Source organism: Canis lupus, chromosome 34, assembly GCF_003254725.2.
Source record: "Canis lupus dingo isolate Sandy chromosome 34, ASM325472v2, whole genome shotgun sequence".
NCBI lineage: Eukaryota > Metazoa > Chordata > Mammalia > Carnivora > Canidae > Canis > Canis lupus.
This window is the reverse complement of record NC_064276.1, coordinates 36,004,547-36,027,449: the sequence shown is the minus strand read 5'-3', so window position 1 is coordinate 36,027,449 and position 22,903 is coordinate 36,004,547. Positions and strand designations below refer to the sequence as shown.

The 22,903-nt window shown below is 41.9% G+C and overlaps 1 protein-coding gene across 10 annotated transcripts in view; it reads left to right on the top strand.

The window, feature by feature from the left end:
• PLD1 (phospholipase D1) overlaps nucleotides 1–22,524 on the top strand; it is a 204,993-nt gene extending 182,469 nt beyond the window's left edge. For all 10 annotated transcript variants that reach the window (XM_025425594.3, XM_049105845.1, XM_049105846.1 and 7 more), the window contains 4 exons: nucleotides 959–1,093; nucleotides 7,842–7,995; nucleotides 15,655–15,772; nucleotides 17,398–22,524. In XM_025425594.3, the coding sequence (XP_025281379.1) occupies nucleotides 959–1,093; nucleotides 7,842–7,995; nucleotides 15,655–15,772; nucleotides 17,398–17,622 (632 nt within the window). In that variant the 3' untranslated portion in view covers nucleotides 17,623–22,524. The remainder of the gene's footprint in view (nucleotides 1–958; nucleotides 1,094–7,841; nucleotides 7,996–15,654; nucleotides 15,773–17,397) is intronic.
• The last annotated feature ends 379 nt before the right edge of the window (nucleotides 22,525–22,903 follow it).

The following is a 22,903-nucleotide window of genomic DNA, read 5'->3' as shown; positions in this document are numbered from 1 at the left end:
AAACTTCAGTAAACAGAACATGAACTGCTATTGTTTTTATTAGTATGCTTCAGAGTCTCTTAAAGAAAAAAAATTATATTCTGTTTCTATTAGAACTCGTGATGGTTTGGTTCCACTCGATTTATTCTTAGTATAAGACTTTCCTTATCCAGGACAACTGCTATGTGGGAGAGGGACCATAAAATTCTGTGACTAGCATTCACTCCGGGATAATGGTTATGGGTTGGCTTGGTATGGAATGCATTTCTTCTTATCACATGAATGGCCCTCATGTGATGACAGGGTGGCATTTTATTTTATTTTTTTTTTCAGGGTGGCATTTTAAAGTACAAACCTGGTATGGCTTGCTCTGAAAAAGATTCTCCAAAGTCAAATATAGTTAGGATTCTTTCATTTCCTAATTTTAATGATTTAGAAGGAGGATTATTTAATCGCCAGCATTTTTGTTTACCCAAAGTTTATAAAATTTAACTGCTGCTCTGCGTTCAATATGCTACACTATGTGTACATCGAGTAGTTTGGGCATTATTTTTGGATCTAATTTAAACTGCAGCAGGTGTCAACCGAGATAGATGCAAATGTCACACTGAAGTCTTGAGTTATCTAGTCTGGCTCTGCTTTAATTATCACTCCAGTAGTTACTTGCCAAATCATTAAAATAAATTTTTCATCATATTGTATATATTATTGGATTGCCTCAGGAAAAGATAATTCTTACAAAGCACTCTGGTATGGTTTTTAAAAATATATATCCATCCATATTAATAGTAAAAAACTCTTCTGATAGGAAAAAAACAGAACCTGGGTGAGTTCTGAAATTACATATAGACACACGCTATACAGTCCATTTTTAACCATCTGTTTAAGTAGTAGATTTCTTTTGAAAAACAGTAAAATTTAATGTGCCTCCATTGAACTTGGTCATATTAATTTTAGTACTCTCTTTTTTACTTTATAGTTGGCAATCAGTGGATAAATTACATATCATTCTGTGGCCTTAGAACACATGCAGAGCTTGAAGGAAACCTAGTCACTGAGCTCATCTATGTCCACAGCAAGTTGCTAATTGCGGATGACAACACTGTTATTATCGGTAAGTACATGGCCTATTATTGTGTTGCTTGCTAGTTGACTTCATGCAATAATCCTCCTTTCTCTTCCTCCCAAGATTCCTTCACAGTTGAGAGGGACCATAACATGACATCTGAAGCATTCTTGTTCACTTATGTCCTTTCTAATCCCTGTTTTTATCTGTGAAGAAACAGAAGCACAGGACCATTAAATGGCCATTGTGTATATTACAGCAGCCAGAGCAGTGGTTTAACCCAGCAGAGCAGCAATCAGCCTGTTCTCATTAATTCTTTATTACTCCCTTATTTTTATTTTGAATCCAAGTACCTAGATTTTAGGGGCAGAAGGGGGAGACAAGGGGAGGGAAAATGAGCAGCCCAAGTGTCTATTGACTGATGAATGGATAAAGAAGATGTGGTATATATACAATGAAATATTACTCAGCCATAAAATGAAGGCTAACCATTTGCAATAACATGGGTATGATGCTAAGTGAAGTAAGAGAAAGACAAGTACCGTATGATTTCACTCATATGTGGAATTTAAGAAACAAAACAAAGGAACAAAGGGTGGGGGGAAGAGAGACAAACCAAGAAACAGACTAACTATAGAGAACAAAATGGTTACTAGAGGGGACGTGGGTTGGGGGTAGGTGAAGCAAGTGATGGGGATTAAGGAGGGCATTATTGTGATGAGCACTGGATGCTGTATGTAAGGGTTGAATCACTGTATTGTCCACCTGAAATTAACATTAGACAATGTTAACTCACTGGATTTTAAATAGAAACTTAAAAAATAAATTCCCAGAAAAAATAAAGTATAATTTCTTAACTATAATGAGCTACTTCTCTATCTTCCCTATTCTTTGAGAAACTAAATGTGGTAGTGTTTTGAAATTTTTGACAGTAAATATGCCATTTCCATCTCTATCCTTCACTGAGAAAAGAAAAAAAAATCTCATCTAGGAGTAATGAAATTGTTTTATCTGGAACATGATTTGAAAAGAAAGTAAAAGTAATTCTGAAGCCAGAAAATGTATACACCCTACAGTGTGGTAATACATGTATATGCACACACACACACACACACACACACACACACACACACCTATTCTTTTAATAGTTATACAGGGCATTTAGAAAAATATCTGTGTCTTTGATCTCTTGCTGTATAGGGATCCAAATTCTATAGGCATTTATTTACTCTCCTATTCCCCCAATAAACCAAGTTTCTATTGTTTCCCCCAAGCTACTCTGGCCTTGGTCTTCAGAAGCCAATTCTTAGAATATTTTCATATTAAATTTGGCAGTGACAATAGGAAAAGAGACGTATTGATGTTTGCTGAAATGGAAAAACAAACAAAGCCAAATAAAAATCGGCTGATTTCTTCAGCAGGATTTCAGAACTCTTGAAGTAAAAATTGACAGATGTAAATATTTTCTTTTAAAAGGTCATTCTGGCTTTCAGTGTGCTTTACTTTGTATAAATGCAAAGTAGTTTGCAGTAACAGAGCTAGCGATTAAATAGGTTTGTTATGTTTTTTAATTGACTGCTTTTCCAGAAAGTTCTCTGAACTCTCAAAGGCTACGGTTTATTTAGCTAGCAATAATCAATCAATCTTGCACATAATTCTTAAACATTTTCTTAAAACCAAAGAAGTGGCCTTGGGAGTATGAAGAGGCTTTACTTGCTAGTCTTTAGGGGCTAGACTTCTTTTTCTCCTTCCCCATGGGCAAAACAGATTTCCCCATGGAAAAATCCAAATATACTTTAGTTTTTTTCTGCGTCAGGGGAAACTCAAAGAGAAGCAGGTTTGTTGCTGCTCCCACACATCAGCCCTGCTTAAATTCATAACCCAGAGAACAGTATTTCAAATTCTGAGAGAGGTGTTTGAGAAGTTAGGTTGAAAATATTTTACAGGTGTTAAGTGTTTAAAAGCTTACAAGAGGTTAAAGTAACCTGTGGTTAAATTTTCTAATATGGTAAATGTCTGCCAGAATTATTGAATACTTAAAAGAAAACCAACTATTTATTCTCCCTTTTTCCTTACAAGGAAATGCTTGCTTTCTTGCACTAAAGATTTCTTTTGTGTGCAGCTTTAATTATCTCTTGCCCTGAGTACCCCTGCTGGTCATGAGATCTGTGACCAAGTCCACTTTTCTAATCCATCTTAATATTGGTGCTTAACCAAACTTAACATTTTGCTTGCTTTCCTCAACAAAATAAGGCTATCCTATTGATGAAGTGAAACAGTTTTTTTCAGTATTCACTAATCCACTACAAAGCACAATGGGGCAGGGGTGGGGGGAGATACAAAACTTGAATCAAACAGTGCCACTGCCTACAAAACTCAAGGGTTAGAGGGGAGGCAGGAATTCTTTCCTCTTAACACCAGAACATTGGGGTGGGTATTGCTGAGCAGGAGTAAGCAGGTCCAGAGGCAATCAATGAGATTGGTAGGTGGGAAACTAAGGGGGGAAATGAGTATCAGTGCTTAAAAAACAGGCTTAAAAGTGGCTGATGAAAGTCTGTTGAAGGGCTGACCCAGGAAAGAGGGTTTACCCTTGATCTAATCCCATGGATCTCAACCCTGGCTGCATTAGAGGTGCCTGGGGAGCTTTAAGGATACGTATCATTTAGGGGGACATTTCTTCAAGTCTGCAATTTACTTTAAAATAGATCCCCCAAAGGGTGCCTGAGTAGTTCAGTTGGTTAAGTGTCTGACTCTTGACTTTGACCCAGGTCATGATCTCAGGGTCCTGGGATCCAGCCCCAAGTCGAGATCCCCGCTCAGCAGGGAGTCTGCTTGAGATTCTCTCCCTCTCCCTCTGCCCCTTCCCTCCCCCTCTGCTCACATTGCCTGCTCTCTCTTTCTCTCCCTCTCTCTCAAATAAAATAAAGCTTAAAAAAAAACAGATCCTCCTCCTCCCCCCCCCCCCAGAAAGATGCATTCATAGATAAAGGCATGGAGTGGTACTGGGGGAAAATACCTAATGCGTGGTTCCTACTTCTGGAAATTCTAATTATGGTCCAGTTTGGGACCCAGACATCAAGGTATTTTTATTTTTGTTTTTGGCACTGATATTTTTAAAAAGCCTCCTAAGTGCTGCTCACATGAAGTCAGAGCTGAGAACTTCTGAACTGGAGGTCCAGGGAACACAAGTGGGTAGAAAGTACCAACTAGCCCATTTGGGCCCAATAGAAGAATCCGTTTTCCTTTCAAATAAATAAGCTAAAATAGGGTAGAGTTAGGGTAGATTTGATGTATTAGTTGTCTGTGACTGCTATAACAAATGACCACAAACTTAGTAGCTTCAAACAGCACACATAAATAATCCAACAGTTGTGTGGGTTGCAACTCCAACGTTGGGCTAAAATCCAGGTCGGCAGGTCTGCATTCCTTCCTGGAGGCTCCAACGGGAAAATCTAGAATCTAATTCCTTGCCTTTTCCAATGCTGAAGTCTGTCGGCATTCCTTGGCTCATGCCCCCTTCCTCCATCTTTGACATGTGACATCTCTATGAAGGTCCCCAAAAGTCTCAACCCGTACTTCTGTAATCACATCTCTCTCAATCCCCTTCACATTTAAAGACTCTTGTGATTATACTGGGCCCACCTGGATCATCCAGGCTAGTCAACCCTGTTTTAAGGCCTGCTGATTAGCAACCTTCATTCCCCCTTTGCCGTGTAACACAACATATTCACAGGCTTTGGGGGTTAGAACGTGTTCATCTCTGCAGGCCATTATTCTGCCTACCATAGAAAGATTCACAATTTCTGAAATAAGACATTTTTTAAAAACAAACCACAAAGGAAAAGGCAGACAAATCCAGCTGCATTAAAATTTACAACATATTTATTAAACAGCACTGTAAAGGGGATAAAAAGATAAACCATAAACTGAAAACAGGATATTTGCAACACAGTTAATATTCAAAACCTGTTTTAAAAAAACTACTATAAATCAAGAAACAAAGACAACATCCAAAGGAAAATGGGCAAAGGAATTGTATAGGAACATTACCAAAGAGGATGTACCTGAGGCCCATAAACATTTGAAAGATGTTCATCCTCATTAATCTAACGAGACAAGAGTTTTTAAAAATACCAATTGGCAAAAATGTAAAAGTTGGACAATCCAGGTACTGACAAAGCCGTGGGGCACCAGGGCCTCCTCCAGTCCTATGCACAGAGCCCGAGCAGACTCCCACATGTACCTGCCAGGAAACACATCAGTCAGGAGAGCCTAAGTGAGTATCATAGAAAAACATTAGAAACAACCCAAACATCCATCAACGGGTTTAGAATGAATAAGGCCTGCTGTGCTCATTTGAGGAAAATAATGCACTACGGTCAGACACAGATAAATCCTGAAGACATCATACTGAATAAAAGAAGCAAATCTCAAAAGATTATGATATGGGTCAAAAGTAAACTATTTCTTTGATTAGGAAAGCATGCAGAGCGTGATGAACACAAAATTCTATATAAAATCTCTCTCATGATGGGGAAAGGTCTACATGGGAAGACATCTGAGGGCTTCAGGGATGGGTAATGTTCTGTTTTTCAGCTTGGGTGAATATGTTCAGTGATGTTTATTTTTATTATTGCCTGAGTGGTACATATATGTTTTCATATATTCTTTTGTATTTTGCGGTAGTTCACAGTGTTTAGAGTGTTTCCTATAAGCAGACTTAGAAAAGGTCATTCTCTAAAAATTAAGTGGTTTTAAATTATCAGGGCAATGTGCTAATAAAAGCAAAGGATCGCAGTTACCATAAAGAGTTACCTGTGGAATACAAGGCATGATCGTTGTAAACAATTCAAACTCTAAGGACACATACTGAATAAAAGGTCAAAAATCCCTCTTCGCTACAAGGAGTCCACCACTCTCAACAGTTCAGTGTGAATCTTTCTAGATCCCTTTCTCCTTTACCTCCTATGTTATTTAGAAATGGGATAACAATATATCTGCTGTTCTGAATTTGATTTTCAGAATATGGGACTGTTTAACACTAAGAATGGAGGTGACATTACACCAATATCTCATTTTCAGGATCTCCTTTATCAAGTTCATCTAAAGTTCCCTCATTCTTCTCCTCTACATATGGTAGCCTTGACGAAGTATCTGATAATTGTACCAATAATATTTAACACTGTGGAGCAGTTTGTGAATTATTGAGTTCTTTCCCATGGTCTTACTGACTTCTCACAAGAACCCTACAAGATCTGTATTATGATCTCAGTTTGTGAGAGACCAAATTAAAGGTGAGAGGGATGAAGGGACTTTGTCCACATTGATGCTGGGCCAACTGTGAAGCCCAAAAATAGGGCTGCAAATTTTATAGCATAATCAAAACGCCAGCGCATGCACAAAAGATGATCTGTTGCTGACAAAACAACGTGCGTCGATTGTCCCCACGTTACAGAGCCCCAGCAGGGCTCCCAGCTTTCTGTGAGGGGCTCCATCCTCTCCCTGTCACCCCAGGTCACTGTGGGGCATCGGCCACATGCATCGTTATCATAGATCTGTGTATTTAGTACATGACACTATTGTGGCAACTGGCAGTAAATCTCCTTAGGGAGGGCCAGCTTTTGCTCGTGTACGACATGCTGCCATTTGGGCTCAGGGCAGGCCTCTTCCATCACCTTACTCCCTGCCTGTCCCCGTCGCCGAGGGTAGCCTCTTGCTCCTGTTCTGCCCAACCCTTTGAATCCATGTCTACAGAAGCCGTGGGTTGTGTGACGAGGGGAAGAGAAAGAAAAAAGAGTTTGGTTCCTTCTGTGGTTTGTAGGACACCTCAGGGATGCAAAAGCATGACTCCATAGTGACGAATGCAGAAAACCACGCGCTGGGGGCTCTGAGCACAGAGCAGAGGAGTGGGAAAAGCACAGGTTGCACTAATATTAAAGACACTTGCCCTTCACGTGTGAAAGTCCACATTCTCAGCTCCTTTGGATTTAAAAATGGGATGGAAGGAGGTTGACACGGAAGCTGTTGGCGTGCCACGCGAGGGAGGCAGGCGGACGTAAAAAGGCTAAGGCCAACCCGTATTTGAGCGTGGATTCTTGGGTGTGAGGCGACGCTGGGGTCTTGACACTCCTAATTATATGGCCGTGAGTCAAGTCCTACGGCTCTGCAGACCAAGTCTAAAAGCTGACGGGACCGGACTGAACTGCTGAGTCTTTTTCCTTTGTGAGCTTAAGGATTTATCAGTTGGACTCCTTTGAGCCACCCGATGGGAAATTCAGCCCCAGGTGGGTGAAACGATGAGCAAAGGTATCATTTCACACACCGGCGGGTCAGGAGGTTGCCTGACTCAGGGACTCGAAGACCCGAGTCTGTCTTCCCAGTGCTCGGCCCCCTTGGCCTGCCTGCTTGTCCCCTCGTGCTCACAACGCGGTCCCCGCAGCTTCTGGAACCGTGGCCTCGTCCCGCACTGGGACCGAAATAGCAAAAGGCTGGAAGAGCCAGCGTCCCGGTGTGTTCATAAGGAAGCCCCGAGGCCTTCCCTCGTGTCACCCTGGCTACGATGAGGTCAAGTGCCCGTCCCAAGCCAGTCGGTCACGGGGAAAAATCACGGGGTTCCCGGCACTGGCTTAGGCCGATCAGGCCTCCTGCCCGGGTCGGGGGACCCCCCTTCCCCAGCATCTCTCGGCAACCTGAACACAAGCGAGGTTTTCTTAGCAGGGACCGACCGAGGGGGGGGGGGGGGGCGATGCACCTGCTCTGCCGAGAGGTTGCTCCAGGTCACTGTCTCCCGTTCCAGGCTCTGCCAACATCAACGACCGCAGCATGCTGGGAAGGCGCGACAGCGAAATGGCTGTGCTTGTGCAGGACACGGAGACGGTCCCTTCGGTCATGGACGGACAGGCGTACCCCGCTGGCCGCTTCGCCCGAGGCCTCCGGCTGCAGTGCTTCAGGTGCGCCCGCGCCGCCGCTCTCCGGGCGCAGCAGTGTCTCCCGGGCTGCGAGCGAGCCCCAGGAGTGTGCCCGACGGCCTACGCCGGCCACGGGCATTTTCGATTATTTTTTTAAAAAAAGATTTTATTTATTTATTCATGAGAGACACAGAGGGAGGCCAAGGGACAAGCAGGCTCCATGCAGGGAGCCCGATGCGGGACTCGATCCTGGGACTCCAGGATCACACCCTGGGCCAAAGGCAGATGCTCAACCCCTGAGCCACCCAGGGATCCCTGACGTTTTCGATTTTAATCCTTTGGATTATTTTTATGGCTAATTGAGAAAAACAGCATTTTAAGTTGATTCATGGATTTACGACCAGGCCAGCTCTACCCATCTAGTGGCTGGTTGGGTTTTGTTTGTTTGTTTGTTTGTTTGTTAAGATTTTATTGATTTTAGGGAGAGCGAGTGAATGGGGGGAGAAGCAGAGGGAGAGAGAGGATCTCAAGCAGACCCTCCCCGTGGAGTGTGGAGCCCCCCTGGGGGGCCTGGCTCCCACAACCCCCAGATCACAACCTGAGCTGGAACCAGGGTGTGGGCGCTGAACCAGCTGATCCACCCAGGCGCCCCTATGTGAGTTTTTGAAAGCAAGTCTGTTTTTAAAAATTGTAATAGTCCCAGTAATGCAGGCACGTACTAGAAATTATTGAAGGAGGGTGCCCGTGATGCTGAGAGTGACGTTTAGAAACCTCAGCCCCAGACATGACAGATTCCTGATCTTCTCCAAGAGGATGGGAGTCTGGTCCTGATCGGTGCCGAGAGAACACTGGGTGGGCGGCAAGGCCCATGGGACCCTCAGTGAGTCTTCGCTGGGCTCTAACTGGCCCCACGCCAGCCCCTATAATGGAGTCTCGGTGGTCAGAGTGGTCCTTCTAGAACCTAGCCCCGACCTGTCACTTCACTCGGGGAACACCCAGAGCACACCCTCCCCTACACCTAGGGCCCTCAGTCCATGATGCTAGAGCTGTACCTGCCAGCGATGGCTTTTGGCTGTGGCCTCCGTGCTGAGATGCAGCGGTGGCCTGAGTAAGCATTAAGGTGTTGAGAGAAAAGCCTGGAACAGATGCTTCGCAGCACTGTTGTCTTAACCCTGCGGCATGAATGGTGGAGCTTGGAAACGGGCTGGCTTGAGGTAGGAGTGTAAGGAGGGCTTGCTCCCTGCAAGTGCTGGCAGCCGTTGGCCCTGTTGGCCCTGTTGGCCTCATTGCCCCCATTGGCCCCGTTGGCCCCGTTGGCCCCATTGGCCTCATTGGCCCCATTGGCCCTGTTGCCCCCCCGTTGTCCCCATTGCCCTCGTTGCCCCCATTGGTTCCATTGGTTCCATTGCTCCCATTGCCCTTGTATCTAGCAGGTCCAGGCTCCGGCCTCTGAGAAGCAAGATACACTTCCATTCCTTCAGTTCCAGAGAGGGGTCCTCTGTTCCCTCAGGCCCAGGAGCTCAGCAAATCTATCCCTCAAAAATCTGTCAATACTTCCTCACAGTTTTTATGGCTGCATTTATTGCCCTGGTTACTAATTGTTTTGCCAGTAAGAGGTTTTTCAGACCATTGGTATTTCAATTAGCTTCTCATGTGAATTTGTTTTGTTTAGCAGGGAAGAGATTAAAATGAGTACCCTGTCCACCAGCCCACTGATGGATGGCCTGCTGCAGCCTAGATGAGGAAGCAAATATTTCATGATGTAAACTAGAAATACTTGTCTTGTCAGTTTTGTGAGAATTTTTCTCTTTAAAGGGAGGGTTGGGGCACCTGGGAGGCTCAGTGGTTGAGCATCTGCCTTCGGCTCAGGGTGTGATGCCACAGTCCTGGGATTGAGTCCCGCATCGGGCTCCCTGCATGGAGCCTGCTTCTCCCTCTGCCTGTATCTCTGCCTCTGTGTGTCTCTCTGTGTCTCCTGTGAATAAATAAATAAAATCTTTAAAAAATAATAATAAATGCTAAAGAGGGTTGTCTTTAGCATATGCAAGTCCATTTAAGCACCTCCCTTTTTCCTTCCCTCCCCCAACTCCAGAGTATAGACTCAATTGCTCCTCACAACCCCAGGGCAGCTCTTTCTGTCCATGGGTCCTGTCCTGTGTTGTGCTTGAATAAAACCACCCTTTTGCACTTAAAAAAAAAAAAGGGGAGGTGAGCTTCTTTATAACGTTCTAAATGTATAATAATTATAAAGGTGTAGGTGGTTTTGATTACAACATATTTTTGTGGCAGAAAATTTGGCAAATACAGTTAAGCAATAAGAAAATTAAATTCATCTGTGATCGCACTGCCCAGAGCTAGCAGCTTTAACATTTGCTCTATACCATTCCACTTTGTTCTGTACGTATGTATTACCATCCTGTATTTCTTTTTAAAAACATAATTAGGTTCTTGCAGTCCTAGGAAGTTCTGTATTATTTAAATAGTGTTACATGCTTCTGTGTCATTAAGTATTCTTCTATAACATTTAACGACTGCATTGTATTACATCATGTGGGTATGCTGTGACTCCTTTAACTATTACCTCATTGACAGGCAGGTTTTTCAGTGGTCTAAAAAAGTGGATATAAGGAGGCCTGGCCGGCTCAGTCCAGGGAACATGTGACTCTTGGTCTCAGGGCTGTGAGTTCGAGCCTCATGTTGGCTATAGAGATTACCTAAAAATAAAATCTTTACAATAAATAAACAAATAAGTAGATATATTTGTAGGTAGCATCTTCTTTACCTTCTTAATTGTTTCCTTAGCTAGATCCTGAATATGGAATTTCTAATCAAAGGAAGTATGCTGCTGCTTTTACTCTCTAATGTCTTACTATCTTGCTACTAACGCTTTAGAGGGCTTATTCCTCCTGTCTTTACCAACACTGCATTCTATTATTTTATTTAATCTTTGCCAATTTGTTGGATTTCAGATGGAATTTCATTACTTTAATTTGCATTTTTTGAGGTCTTAAACAAATGTGTTCATTAGCCATCTTGTTCTTGTAATTATTCTTTTAGAAATTACCTAGCCTATTCATGTCCTTTGTCCATTTTTGTTGGAATGTTTCCCTTTCTTTGAGTGATTTATGAGTAACTTAAGTATATGCAAGGCTAATTCTTTTGTCATACTGGTTGCAAATCTGATTTGTCAATTGACTTTGCATCATCTTTAAAGTATTTGGGGGAGGGGCACCTGGGTGGCTAAGGGGTTGAGCACCTGCGTTTGTCTCAGGTCATGAACCCGGGGTCCTGGGATCGAGTCCCACATCAGGCTCCCTGCAGTGAGCCTACTTCTCCCTCTGCCTATGTCTCTGCCTCTCTCTCTCTCTCTCTGTGTCTTTCATGAGTGGCTCAGTGGTTAGCGCCGCCTTAAGCCCAGGGCCTGATCCTGGGAACCCGGGATCAAGTCCCACGTCGGGCTCCCTGCATGGAGCCTGCTTCTCCCTCTGCCTGTGTCTTTGCCTCTTTCTCCTGTGTGTCTCTCATGAATGAATGAATGAATGAATGAATGAATGAATGAATAAATAAATAAATAAATATTTTTAAAAAAAGATGCCAGATACAAAAAGATCACACATGAAAAATAAATAAATAAAAATAAAATAAAATCTTAAAAAAAAAAGTATTTGGGGGAAACTCAAAAATCTAATCAAATCTATCCAGATTATTTTCTTCCTTTTCTTACACTCTTAGTAGAGTTTCCCCAACCCAAGATCAAATACTGCATTTTCTTCTAGTGCTTATTTGATACTGCTTTTACATTTAACATCTGTAATTTATTTTAATGTAAGAAGTGAGGTAGGGACTCCAACTCCCTCCCTCCACCCCAAACCTACCAGTTGGTCCAGATCTGAATGATGTGCGGTACTCTCTGCCTCTCCAACATACAGGGCCTCCACATTGCTATATATCCTCACGCATCTCTAGTCTCTCCTTCTGGTGCTATCATAGTTGTCTTATTTGCATCCGGGTGTGACACCGCTTTAATCCTTGTAGCCTGTGCTTTAATACTGCTTCTTGCCACCCCACTTCCCAAATCAATATTCATTGACAGAAAAATCTTGGCTACTCTTAAACATTCACTCTTCCATGTGAACTTTGGAATTCTTTATTCATGTTCTCTTCATTTTTTTTTGTTGTTGTTGAGATTACAGTAGACGTATAGATTTATATAAAAAGAATTAACATATTTATAATGTTGAATCATCCTCTGGAGGAACAAAGTATAAGCTTCAATTTATTTAAATTCTTTTTGAATTTTTCTCTAATGAAACTCTAGGGTTTGCATTCCTGGGAGGGGCATTGCTCTTCAGTAATCGTTAGGGTTTTATTTTAACCTGCTATTTTATGCTGCTCTTAAACATTTCATGCTAAGCATATTCTTAGGTGCTTTTATTTTATTGACAATTTTCAAATTGTTTAAAAGGGGCACTTGTTTTTGAACAAACATTTTCACTTTGCCCCAGTGGCCAACACAGATAATATGTTAAAAAGCACCATACCAAAAACCTTGTGTTGATTTTATTAGGAAATGTTCTCAATATAATATTGGGTCCTAGAATACAGCCATTTTCTCACTAGAAAAATAAAATAAAATAAACGCAGCTTCAATCCATTTTCCATCTGGGTTATTTTTGAATAGAAATAGACACATTTCAATGTGAAATCAATTCTAAATAGAGTCAAACATCAGAGTACTGCATTGAATGTTGCAACTATGTGCCGAACAATTCATTAAGTCCCAGAAAATTATCCAACTGTACAGATGTAACCATCACTCAACAGAAACCATTATCCACCCAAGTAGAGCTCAGAATCATGTAAAGTGACAGACATGAGGAATGGAAAGAACAGAAACTATCTTCTGCAGTTTTCCTCCTGTCCCACTGATGCATAAACAATTAAACATTAAATAATTCCCGTCATACACACCAACATTGAATCTGACTAGTTTTCTGTCAAACCTTAGTCCTCAAAAGAATATCCAGAGTACTTCATATTATTTTTACCGTGCATTTTAACATGAGAAAACAGACAGGGAAAATCATTTATTATTAAAAATGATCTGTTATAGGCTTCTTTAAATACTTACTCTGCAATCAAGTTCTGAACTGATACCTTGGGGGACACGTGGTGTTACCTATTGTTTTGATTTAAAAGCAGAGTCCCAGAAACGTTCTTTCTGCTCAGTTTTTGGCTGGTTAGACCTGATCCCCATCAAAAGTATTATTATAATTGATGTATTGTCATAACTTCAGATTTGGTGCATTCCGAGTTTGCTTTGAATCTTATTGAATAGCCAGCATCTGTGTGCAAACATCATCCCTTAAATCTGTTTTAAAAGTTATTCCTATAGAGTCTGAAGGAGACAGTATTTGAAGTGGAAATAAAATTTTTAGAGTATAAAACTCTAAAAATCCTAGGGAGCCCATGGTGCCAAATCCATTTATTTTAAAGAATTTATTTTATAGAGTGGGAAAAGTGCAGACTAAAACTAAAATGAGATGTCCTTTTATCCCTGTAAGACTGGCTGTGCTTTTTCAGGAATTAATAATGTTGGAGATGACTGGGGAGAGCCTGCACGGTGACAGTATATGTGTGGGAACAGCCTTTCTTGAAGCCAAGTTTAATTCTAAAACTTTTCCTGGTGAAACAATTCATAAATTCACAAAGTATTATACACGATGAACAACTTATGTTCATTGGGAAATTGTTCATTATAATGAAAACCTGGAAACCCCCCCAAAAGGTCATAACAAAATCATTGGTTCAAGAAATTTTCCATGATGGGAAATTCTGCGACCATTAAAAAATGATGACGTGAATCCACATTTATTTAAATATAGAGAGAGTAACACTAGAATGACCTCTACTGCGGAATCCAGTGGTCAGTTCTCATCTGAATTTGACCCAGTTCTCCTTGGAGAACTTTGTGTGGTTCCAGGATACCACACCCTCGCTTTTCTGCGGGCTCGCTGGCTGCTCCTCCTGCTCCCTACCACTGAGGCACAGCAGGTCCTCTTCTCTGTCTACACTCACCCCTTGGGGGAACCCAGCTAAAGTGCCATGGCTTTATGAATATATATAAGAACAACTCCCAAATGCGTATCTCCACCCAGGCCCTCTCCCCCCAGCTCCGGATTCATTGCTCCAGCTGCCTACTTTGCGTTGATAACCCCGGGAATGTTTCATGGAAGTCTCAACAGGTTCAGAACTGATTTCCTGGTCTTCTCCCACAAACTGGCTCTACCAACAGAACTCCCCATGTCCGCCAATGGCAACTACATTTTTCTAGATGCTCACGCCAACACCCATCATCCTTGATGCCACGCTTTTTCTCATATTGCATACCTGCTCCGTCAGTACAGCCTGCTGGCCCTACCTTCCTCCTCACTGCCCAAGGAATCCTCACCCTTCACTCCGATTACTGCAGGAGCTCCTACGTGGTCTCCCTGCTGCAGCCCTTGCCCTTCTGAATACAGAAGCCGTATTTTCATACGCAAGTCAGATCCCGTCACTCCTCTGCTCCAGTGTCTGCGATATGTCCCGGTTTCACTCAGTATAAAAGCCAAAGTCCTTCTAAGACCTATTTCCTCACTTCTGTCTTCAGTATAACACAAGCCTCTTTGATCTTCTTTGAACCTATCAGGCATGTGAGACAGGGCTTTAGACTCCATTTGAAATCTAGCTTTGCCAATAGTGTGTCTCCAGATTTTAGCTTCCCGTCTGCAAAATGGGAATCATGTACTCTGTACCTCACGGGAGTGATGTGAAAATGGTTGATTTTGGTTTTTTTGTTTGTTTTGTTTTTTTACTTCAAGGCATTCTCTAAGTACAAGGGTCTTCATCATTTTCAAATATGACCTCTAAAACTTATCTTGCTTTGCTTGAGAATTTCTTATTGTTTCTAGTCCACTATCTATATATGATCAAGTCAGACAACATCTAGTATGTGGCTTTTTTTGCCAGGCACTCTGGGGATATGAGAGTAGCCAGGTCATGTTCTCTTAAAGGATTAACCTGCTGGATGTGCATCAGAGGCCTGTTAAAAAAAAAGTGTGTGTGTGGGGGGGGAATCCCTGGGTGGCTCAGCAGTTTAGCACCTGCCTTTGGCCCAGGGCGTGATCTTGGGAGTCCTGGGATCAAGTCCCACGCCGGGCTCCCTGCATGGAGCCTACTTCTCCCCTCTGCCTGTGTGTGTCTGTGTGTGTGTGTGTGTGTGTGTGTGATGAATAAATAAATAAAATCTTTAAAAAACATGAACCAAAATAAAAAATCAGATTCCCAACCAGCTGAGCCACCCAGGCACCCCTTGGCCTATGGTTTGAATGCTAACCCTATCTTCAAACTTCTCACTCCCTTAGGCCAAATTCCAAGGAGTCTCTTAGAACTAAATTCAGATCTATCTATCCAATAGTTAAAACTTTCAAGCATCAGAACAGCTTGGGTTTTCTTAGTTTGGTTTGGTTTGGTTATGCAATCAAGATTTTATACACGCACGCACACACAGTTTTAATGGTTTCCTTGGATTTTCCTTAGAAAAAAAAAAAAAGAAAAAGGACTGCTATGGTTGAGTGCCTGAATTACATTACCATTAGAAACAATGCTTGCAGCAAATTTCTTTATCTCAGTTACTCATTTTGGAAGGTACTTGTATTGCAGGGTTGTCCTTGGCTATCTTTCTGACCCAAGTGAAAACATTCAGGATCCAGTGAGTGACAAATTCTTCAAGGAGGTGTGGGTTGCAACGGCAGCTCGAAATGCTACAATATATGATAAGGTGAGGTTTTCATCTCTCTCCCTACCTTTTTCATTGAATCACACCACAAAAACACGTCATTATTACTGTATATTATTGGTGCAGAGTAATGTTAATGGGTGTAAAAATCCAGTACATTTCCAAGTTGTAATAAAATACCGCTTTGTAGATATTAAAAAACAGAGTCAAAAAGTATCATGGATTATGGTGTAGAAGAGCCATTAGTGGCATTCTGATCTCTCATCTGACTGTGGGATCCCATCATGAGCATCCTTAGAAGGTGGTTACCCAGCCTTTGGACATGTCTAGTGACAAAGAGAAAAAAGGCAGATGGAATCCCAAAATGAGTCAGACCTGGGTTCAACCCAGCTCACCCAGCTGCTGGTGATACAAATTTGTGTGTAGTGATTTGACTTTCTGAGCCTTCCTTTCTTATCCTATAAAGTGGGCAAGATATTCATGAGGGTGGTTATGAAAATAAAGAATAGTTTTTTAAATGTATTTAGCACATAGTGCATAATAAATGGTATCCATTCCTGTGATGGAATTTATTAATAATGAAACACTTCCTTTGTTGGGCAGCTCTACTTTTGGAAGGGTGTTTTAAAACAAGCTCCATATGTTAGGGAGGCTAAATGTATCTTTTGCTAAGTTCTCTCCATGGCTTATGACAAAGAATGTAGAAGAGTTAAGAGTTGTCCAACAGTGGAATGAGTTACTTCATGAAGTAGTCCGCTTTCTCTCATAGAAACTATTCAAGCTGAGATCTGCTGACCATCTATCAGAAACTAGATAAGAGTGTGTTGTTCTTCTTCATGACTGCCAGCGTCCCTTCCAGCACAGAGAATTCATCATTCCTAATGAAACATGACAGTCTCCATAGCTTTACTTCATGCTGAGGACTCAAGGCCATGATCAAATAGGTCATGTGCATGGAGTCCTTTAAAATGTAATTTTAAAAATGCAGTGCACAGCCCTTGTTTGGATCCTCATGGGAGGAGAGGATAGCAGCTATAAAAAAAAAACATTTTGGGATTAATAGGATAAATCTGAATATGGACCATATCTTAAATGACTTGGAATTGGTTTTCTGAGGTGTGAGAATAATATTGGGGTTGTATAGGCACATCCTTATTCTCAATACGTGCTGAAATTTCTAGGAGGGAAGTATTCTGGTATGTGAAGCTCATTTGCAATTGGCAAATTAAGTGTACAATTGATAACTTTAAGGTACAGATATGGACATTTTTGAAAATAAAAAACATAATATGCAGTTTTCCTCTTAGACCAGAACCTCCAGTGAAATTTGGAGAATTATTATCAAAAAACTTAACCTTAATGTGAAGTAACATCAGTGGAATTCCTGTACCACTAGCTTGACTTTATCACGACATCGATGACTTGTGTAAATCAGATAGAGGGATCGACCTATGATTTTTTTTTTTTTTTGGATGAAAGCAAATCTAGTAGTCTCTTTGTAGCAAATAAGAGAAGCAACTCTTCAGTCAGGTGTGTGCTGTAGCATACAACTACTACGTGTTTCATAAAGCAAAGATTTCATCAGTTGGAATGAATATTTTCCATAAAGGGGCTATCTTTTCTTTTAAACTTATGACCTAGTTTCTTCCTATTTGTGTCTTAATCAGGTGTTCCGGTGCCTTCCCAATGATGAAGTACACAATTTAATTCAATTGAGAGACTTTATAACCAAGCCCATATTAGCAAGGGAAGATCCCATTAGAGCTGAGGAAGAACTGAAAAAGATTCGTGGCTTCTTAGTGCAATTCCCCTTTTACTTCTTGTCTGAAGAAAGCCTACTGCCTTCCGTTGGGACCAAAGAAGCCATGGTGCCCACAGAGGTTTGGACCTAAGGGTTGTATTCGTTTGCAGCTCAAGGACTTCCTCCTTGAAAAGTACACTGCACACAGTGACTTTATGGAGATCCTCACAGCCACAGCCAGCCCTGCCTGAGGCACGCTTGTTTCCACCCTGTGGACCCTTTGGGTTGGCCGGGCAGGGCTGCAGTCCTACTGAGATAAGGACACTGAACATCAGGTGGGCTTTATAATTCCTCCTGTTTATCCTTGTGAAAAAGGGACCGTATCCTGATTGGTAGCACACGCTCAACAACTTAAACACATGCTCAGATTCCACGATGGACACCGAAGTGCCTTTCCTTTGCTAACAAGAATTTATCTGTACCTGTGATCTAGGTTGCCAAAAATTGTCAAAACCTCCTTATTCTTCTCTGACCCTCATTTATGCAGCCGATGACTGCTGGACCTGCCCTCACTTCATAGTACATGCAGACACTGTTTGAGACGCTGTGTATTACTAGAAGGCGTCGTGATGCTGCTTCCGGGTTCTTCCAGGTGACATGGGATGCCCCTGCCCATCTGGTCCTGAAGTAGTAGTGTTCACCCAACCAAGGATGTTCCCTTTGCAGGGACCGAAAGGATGGGGGCAGACATTCTGTACACAGCAGCCCATGACAGGCGCGTCTGATAACATCGACACTATAGATCTTCACACCACAGAGCAACAGGAAGGAATTAAATTTGGTTATTGAGGCAGAGATTTCACGTTGCCTCCAAAGGCAATGACAAACTATGTTCTTTTGATAAGGCCCACCCGATCAAATTTGAAAACACGTGTTGGATATTTCATTTCACGCCAACTGCTAAAACTCAGAGACAGAGCATACAGGCTTCAGAAGCCTCCAAGGCAGCCATGGAGATCTGACCCAGACAAAAGAAGATTCCTTGTAGTTGTATAAAATTTCCTATCATCCTTAGCTTCTGGATTGATTGAAATTTGAATTTCAACATTGGAAAATCAAGCCACTGAATGCAAGTTGTCTTTCAAGAGAACCAGAGGCTTCATAACTCCTACCAACTTAATAAGTAGGAACCTAACTTTGACATTCAGCTCTCCAGCTATGTTACCTTCTTTAAGAAAAATTAATTGATTGCAAAGTATGTGCTACTTAACTGGCATTATTAAATATGCATTAACATTCCACCAGGCTTCCAAAGAAGTTAGGATCTTCATTAATTCACATCGTCCTAGTCTATGAATTGTTCTAGAAACCCATTTTTTTTTCCTTTTTGAATAGTAGTGTACCCTTTGGTACACCATAGCTCTAATTTTACTGAGCAGAACTATTCTGACAGCCTGAAGAGCTGAGGTGGGTTCCCAGAAGGCCCGTGCCCATGAAACATGATGTAGGTGCACTGATGACACGTGTGTATTACCGGGTACGAATCTCATTGGGGTCATTCCTCAAAAAAGCAAGGACCCAATCCTTGTTTTCATAGAGCTTGGGAAACATTAAACAGGAGCACAAAGTCAATAATCTGGGTGAGTAGGAGAGAGTGTCACACTCAGGAGAGGACTTTGCAGCGAGAGAACCTTTCACAAATGAGGTAGGACTGTGCTTTATGAATAAATACTTTTTCAGCTGAAGATGGTGAAAAGACTTCATTGTATGGCAGCTGTAAATAAGACATTTGCTACTGATGAAGTTTAAATTGGCATTTAAAGTGTTGAGTGGATGTGGAAAACCTAAGGATTTCTTATAGTTTACTTTTAAATATTTTTAAAACTAAAACAGTCAACACACTGGCTTTTGATTTTGTTCAAAATGCTCTCCTAATACCATGAAAAATAAAAGCCCAAAAGGTCCCCTTCCCTTTAGAAGAAAAAACAAATCACTTAATATAACCTCTCCCCATTTTATAGATGAGGAAACCGAGGCCCAGATTGGTTGAAGGTCTCACTTGAGTTCATCCAACTGAGAGACGGTGGAGGTAGGACTAGTGAAATTGCTGTGGCCCATTAGTGGCCTCTCCCTTGACTTTGTCATTGTCCATGAGTGAGGAGAGGCAGGAAACAGATCTCAGGCAGGATATCTCTAGGCTCTTTTGAACACTGTGATATCATGGATTTGAGTGCTCATCTGTGTCCCCCCTGCTTGAATGTAAGCTCCATGGGGCAGGGACTTTGCTATGTCTTGTTCACAGTGTATTTTCAGAGCCTGGAACAGTACCTGGCACATTGGAGGTACTCAGTAACTGGTGGGTGAATAAATGAGGTGGAGGGGAGAGCTAACGGAATGACAAACTTACAGAGTCTCAGGCAAGAAATCTTCCTGTGGTTTCTGTGGTAAGTTTCCTTTCTGCTGCATTTTTTTCAAAGGCAAGATGTTCTTCTGCAAAGATGAGAGGCTGCCAGCTTTACCTGGGTGGATTCTATGGAAGATTCTGTGCAATAGTTACCTATTTGCAATAGCAGCTTACACAGGGCAGCGTTCTGCAAAAGTCACATGGGGTATGGACACGAGGCGTACTGCGTGGCCTGATTACCCATCATTTTAACCCCACTACCATCTGATAATAGAAGTTAGAACAATTTATCTTTAACGTTGCAATATCTGATATCAACTTTAAAATGCAAATGATTCAAAGCCTTGAAAAGCTATTAGGAATCTGGTCGACATTTTTAATCGATTGTAATCTCCTGAAATGCCCCTCAATGCTGTACCCAATATTCTGGTAATCTCTGGAACAATTTTTGTTTTCAAGAAAGAAAAATTCTGTGATTGTACAAAATGAATGGTAGAAAGTAGAATAGCTGTTCAAACTACTCAGATTGTCCAAGCTTTGTTGTTAGAGGATACTCAACATCGCCGGTCAGGAGCAGGCATTTGCTCCGTATCAAGTGTCCACGTGGGGACGCGCCCTTCTTTGGGATGTTCTTAACTCTCAACTCTAATGCATCACGCAGAGGCTTGGAGAGGTTACTGGTTTTGTGTTAACAGCACCCTTGGAAGGAAATCTCATCTGTAGGTAGTCAAAACCATGAGCCGTTCATCTCTTATGTACTAACTTGGGAAATTGTAATAGCTCATGAATGAACAGTCTCCCAGCTGAGAGCAGCAGGCAAAGCAGCCTTTCTGCAGATGTCAGGCCACAGCCAGACCAGACCTGCCTACCCATCGGAGGAACCTGCACTTCCTCCTGTATCTCCTCACTCCTTATTCCCTTGGCCTCTCTCCCCAAGCAGAGCACCTCCTGATTATGTAATCCATTTTAGAGGACAAGAAAAGAGTTTCTGAAAAAATTAGGCCCCTACAACAAATTTTCAGTTTACCTTACTCTTCTAAGCGACTGACAAAATATGATTATTTTTTGACAGAGGTAATCGTCTTTTTAACATCCCTGATCTGATATGGCGCTTGAGCATTTTCTGATGTCTGTCACCCTATGTAGCAGGGGGCAAAGAGGATCCTTCACGTCTTCTCATCTCTCTCTTGGATAAAATGAGCAAATGCTAAAGGACTTTAAGTGTGCTTATGAATACATTTTTATTTCCCTGGAAGATCCTCTGAGGCCAATTACTACTGGCACTTTGGAGGTTTAAAATGGATAGACCTTGAGAAATTCTTGAATCTAGAAATTCATGAGAAAAGGAATTCATCAGCATCTCTCAGAAAGTTGCAGATGAAAAGTCAGTGAATTCACAGTATTTTTAGGGGAGTGGACAGGTACCATAAAATGATAATGATTCTCACTGGCATTTAATTAATATGTCAGACAGTCCTGACTGACTTAAGATTGGAAGCATTCATTAAAGGAACCAGATGTTTTATGACTTATGTTCTTGTAGGCCATTTTCTTTCTCCTTTCTACTATTTTTAACTTTAAAACAGTAATCAAACGTAAGATACATGAAAATTGGTCATGCCAATATTTGGAAGTTGCAAAGTCAGAGACTAGGATGGCAATCCAGCCAAAATTCAGGCTCACTTACTCTTTCCTATCCCCAAGCAGCTATAGTCCTTTACTCTTAATAAATGCATGTAAGTGAATGTCACCCTAAATCTGCTTGACTCCAGGAAACAGAACATCATGTCCTCCTAATGTATATCTACTTGGATTTCTTCCCACAAAATAATCTGGGCCAAAGGTACTGATATTCTCCTAAACCATTCTAAAACTTCAAAGTATTGCCGCTGGAGTACATACCACTGACACACACAAAAAATCCCCCACAAAGAATTGGCAATGAGCATCCATTCAGAATATATTGATATTCTGGACAGAACTCAGGCTCCTAGCCTCACCTCTACTGCAGCACATGGCACACCAAGGCCGGGTCTCCTGTTTTTGTAAATAAAGTTTGATTTGAACACAGCCACATCCATTCCTTTACATGCATTCATGACCAAATGATCTGCAAATCCTAAAATATTCACCATCTTTAAGAAAAGCCTACCGATCCTTCCTCTAGTGAGAGCAGAGAATGTCCAGACAGAGGACCTCAACCAAACAGATTTAGATGAAGCCTGATCTCTTCCTTAACAAGGTTTCCAAGTGTCCCTATCCCAGAGCCCAACATTCTACAGTGGATTTATTCTAATAAGGTCAAGTTTTATTCCTTTCAGGAATAAAATCATGTGATTTTTGGTTCTGGAAAGAGATGTTGTCAGCTAAAGCAGGCTTCTCCCAGCTGGGCATTCATAAGCATACATGGTTGACTGATGTTTGTAACTAAGGTGTTAAAATGAGGATGGATAGGCTGAAGGGTTTGTATTCAGAACTGTGAACCCAGGAGACTCAGTTTCCCATGAACTTTCCCTTTGTGAAACATTGGAAATGATGCATGTATCCATTCTCTGCCTCACAATCAATGCTCTCTGTGCCGGGTTCCTTAAATGCTTTTTTTTTAAATGTAAATATTCATTAATTAAATAATTAAAAAGTGTGAAATCAGCAGTGTCCCTTTATTTCAAAACCAGACTCCTCGTTCCGCACTGGGGTTTTGAGAGCCAGACTGCTGCATGTCTGAGCTTGAAACAGAACCGTGTGTCTGCGGAACCCTGCCCCACAGCCCAGTCGTGGGTCCTTGCGAAGGTCAACCTCAGAGTCTCAGCATCCTCTGCTACTCTCAGGCCTCTGAGGTGCGATGATAGAGTGAGGTGGCGGATTTCTATTAAAAGACTGAGACAGCTTCCAGTAAGCACATATTGAGCAAGGCCAGTGGGCGGTGGTGGGGGTGCATCAGTGAACAAGTCACACCAGGTGGCCCTTCATGGTGCCCATGTTCTAGTGAATTGAGAGTGCAAAGTTACTTCCATTCTCAAAATAAGAA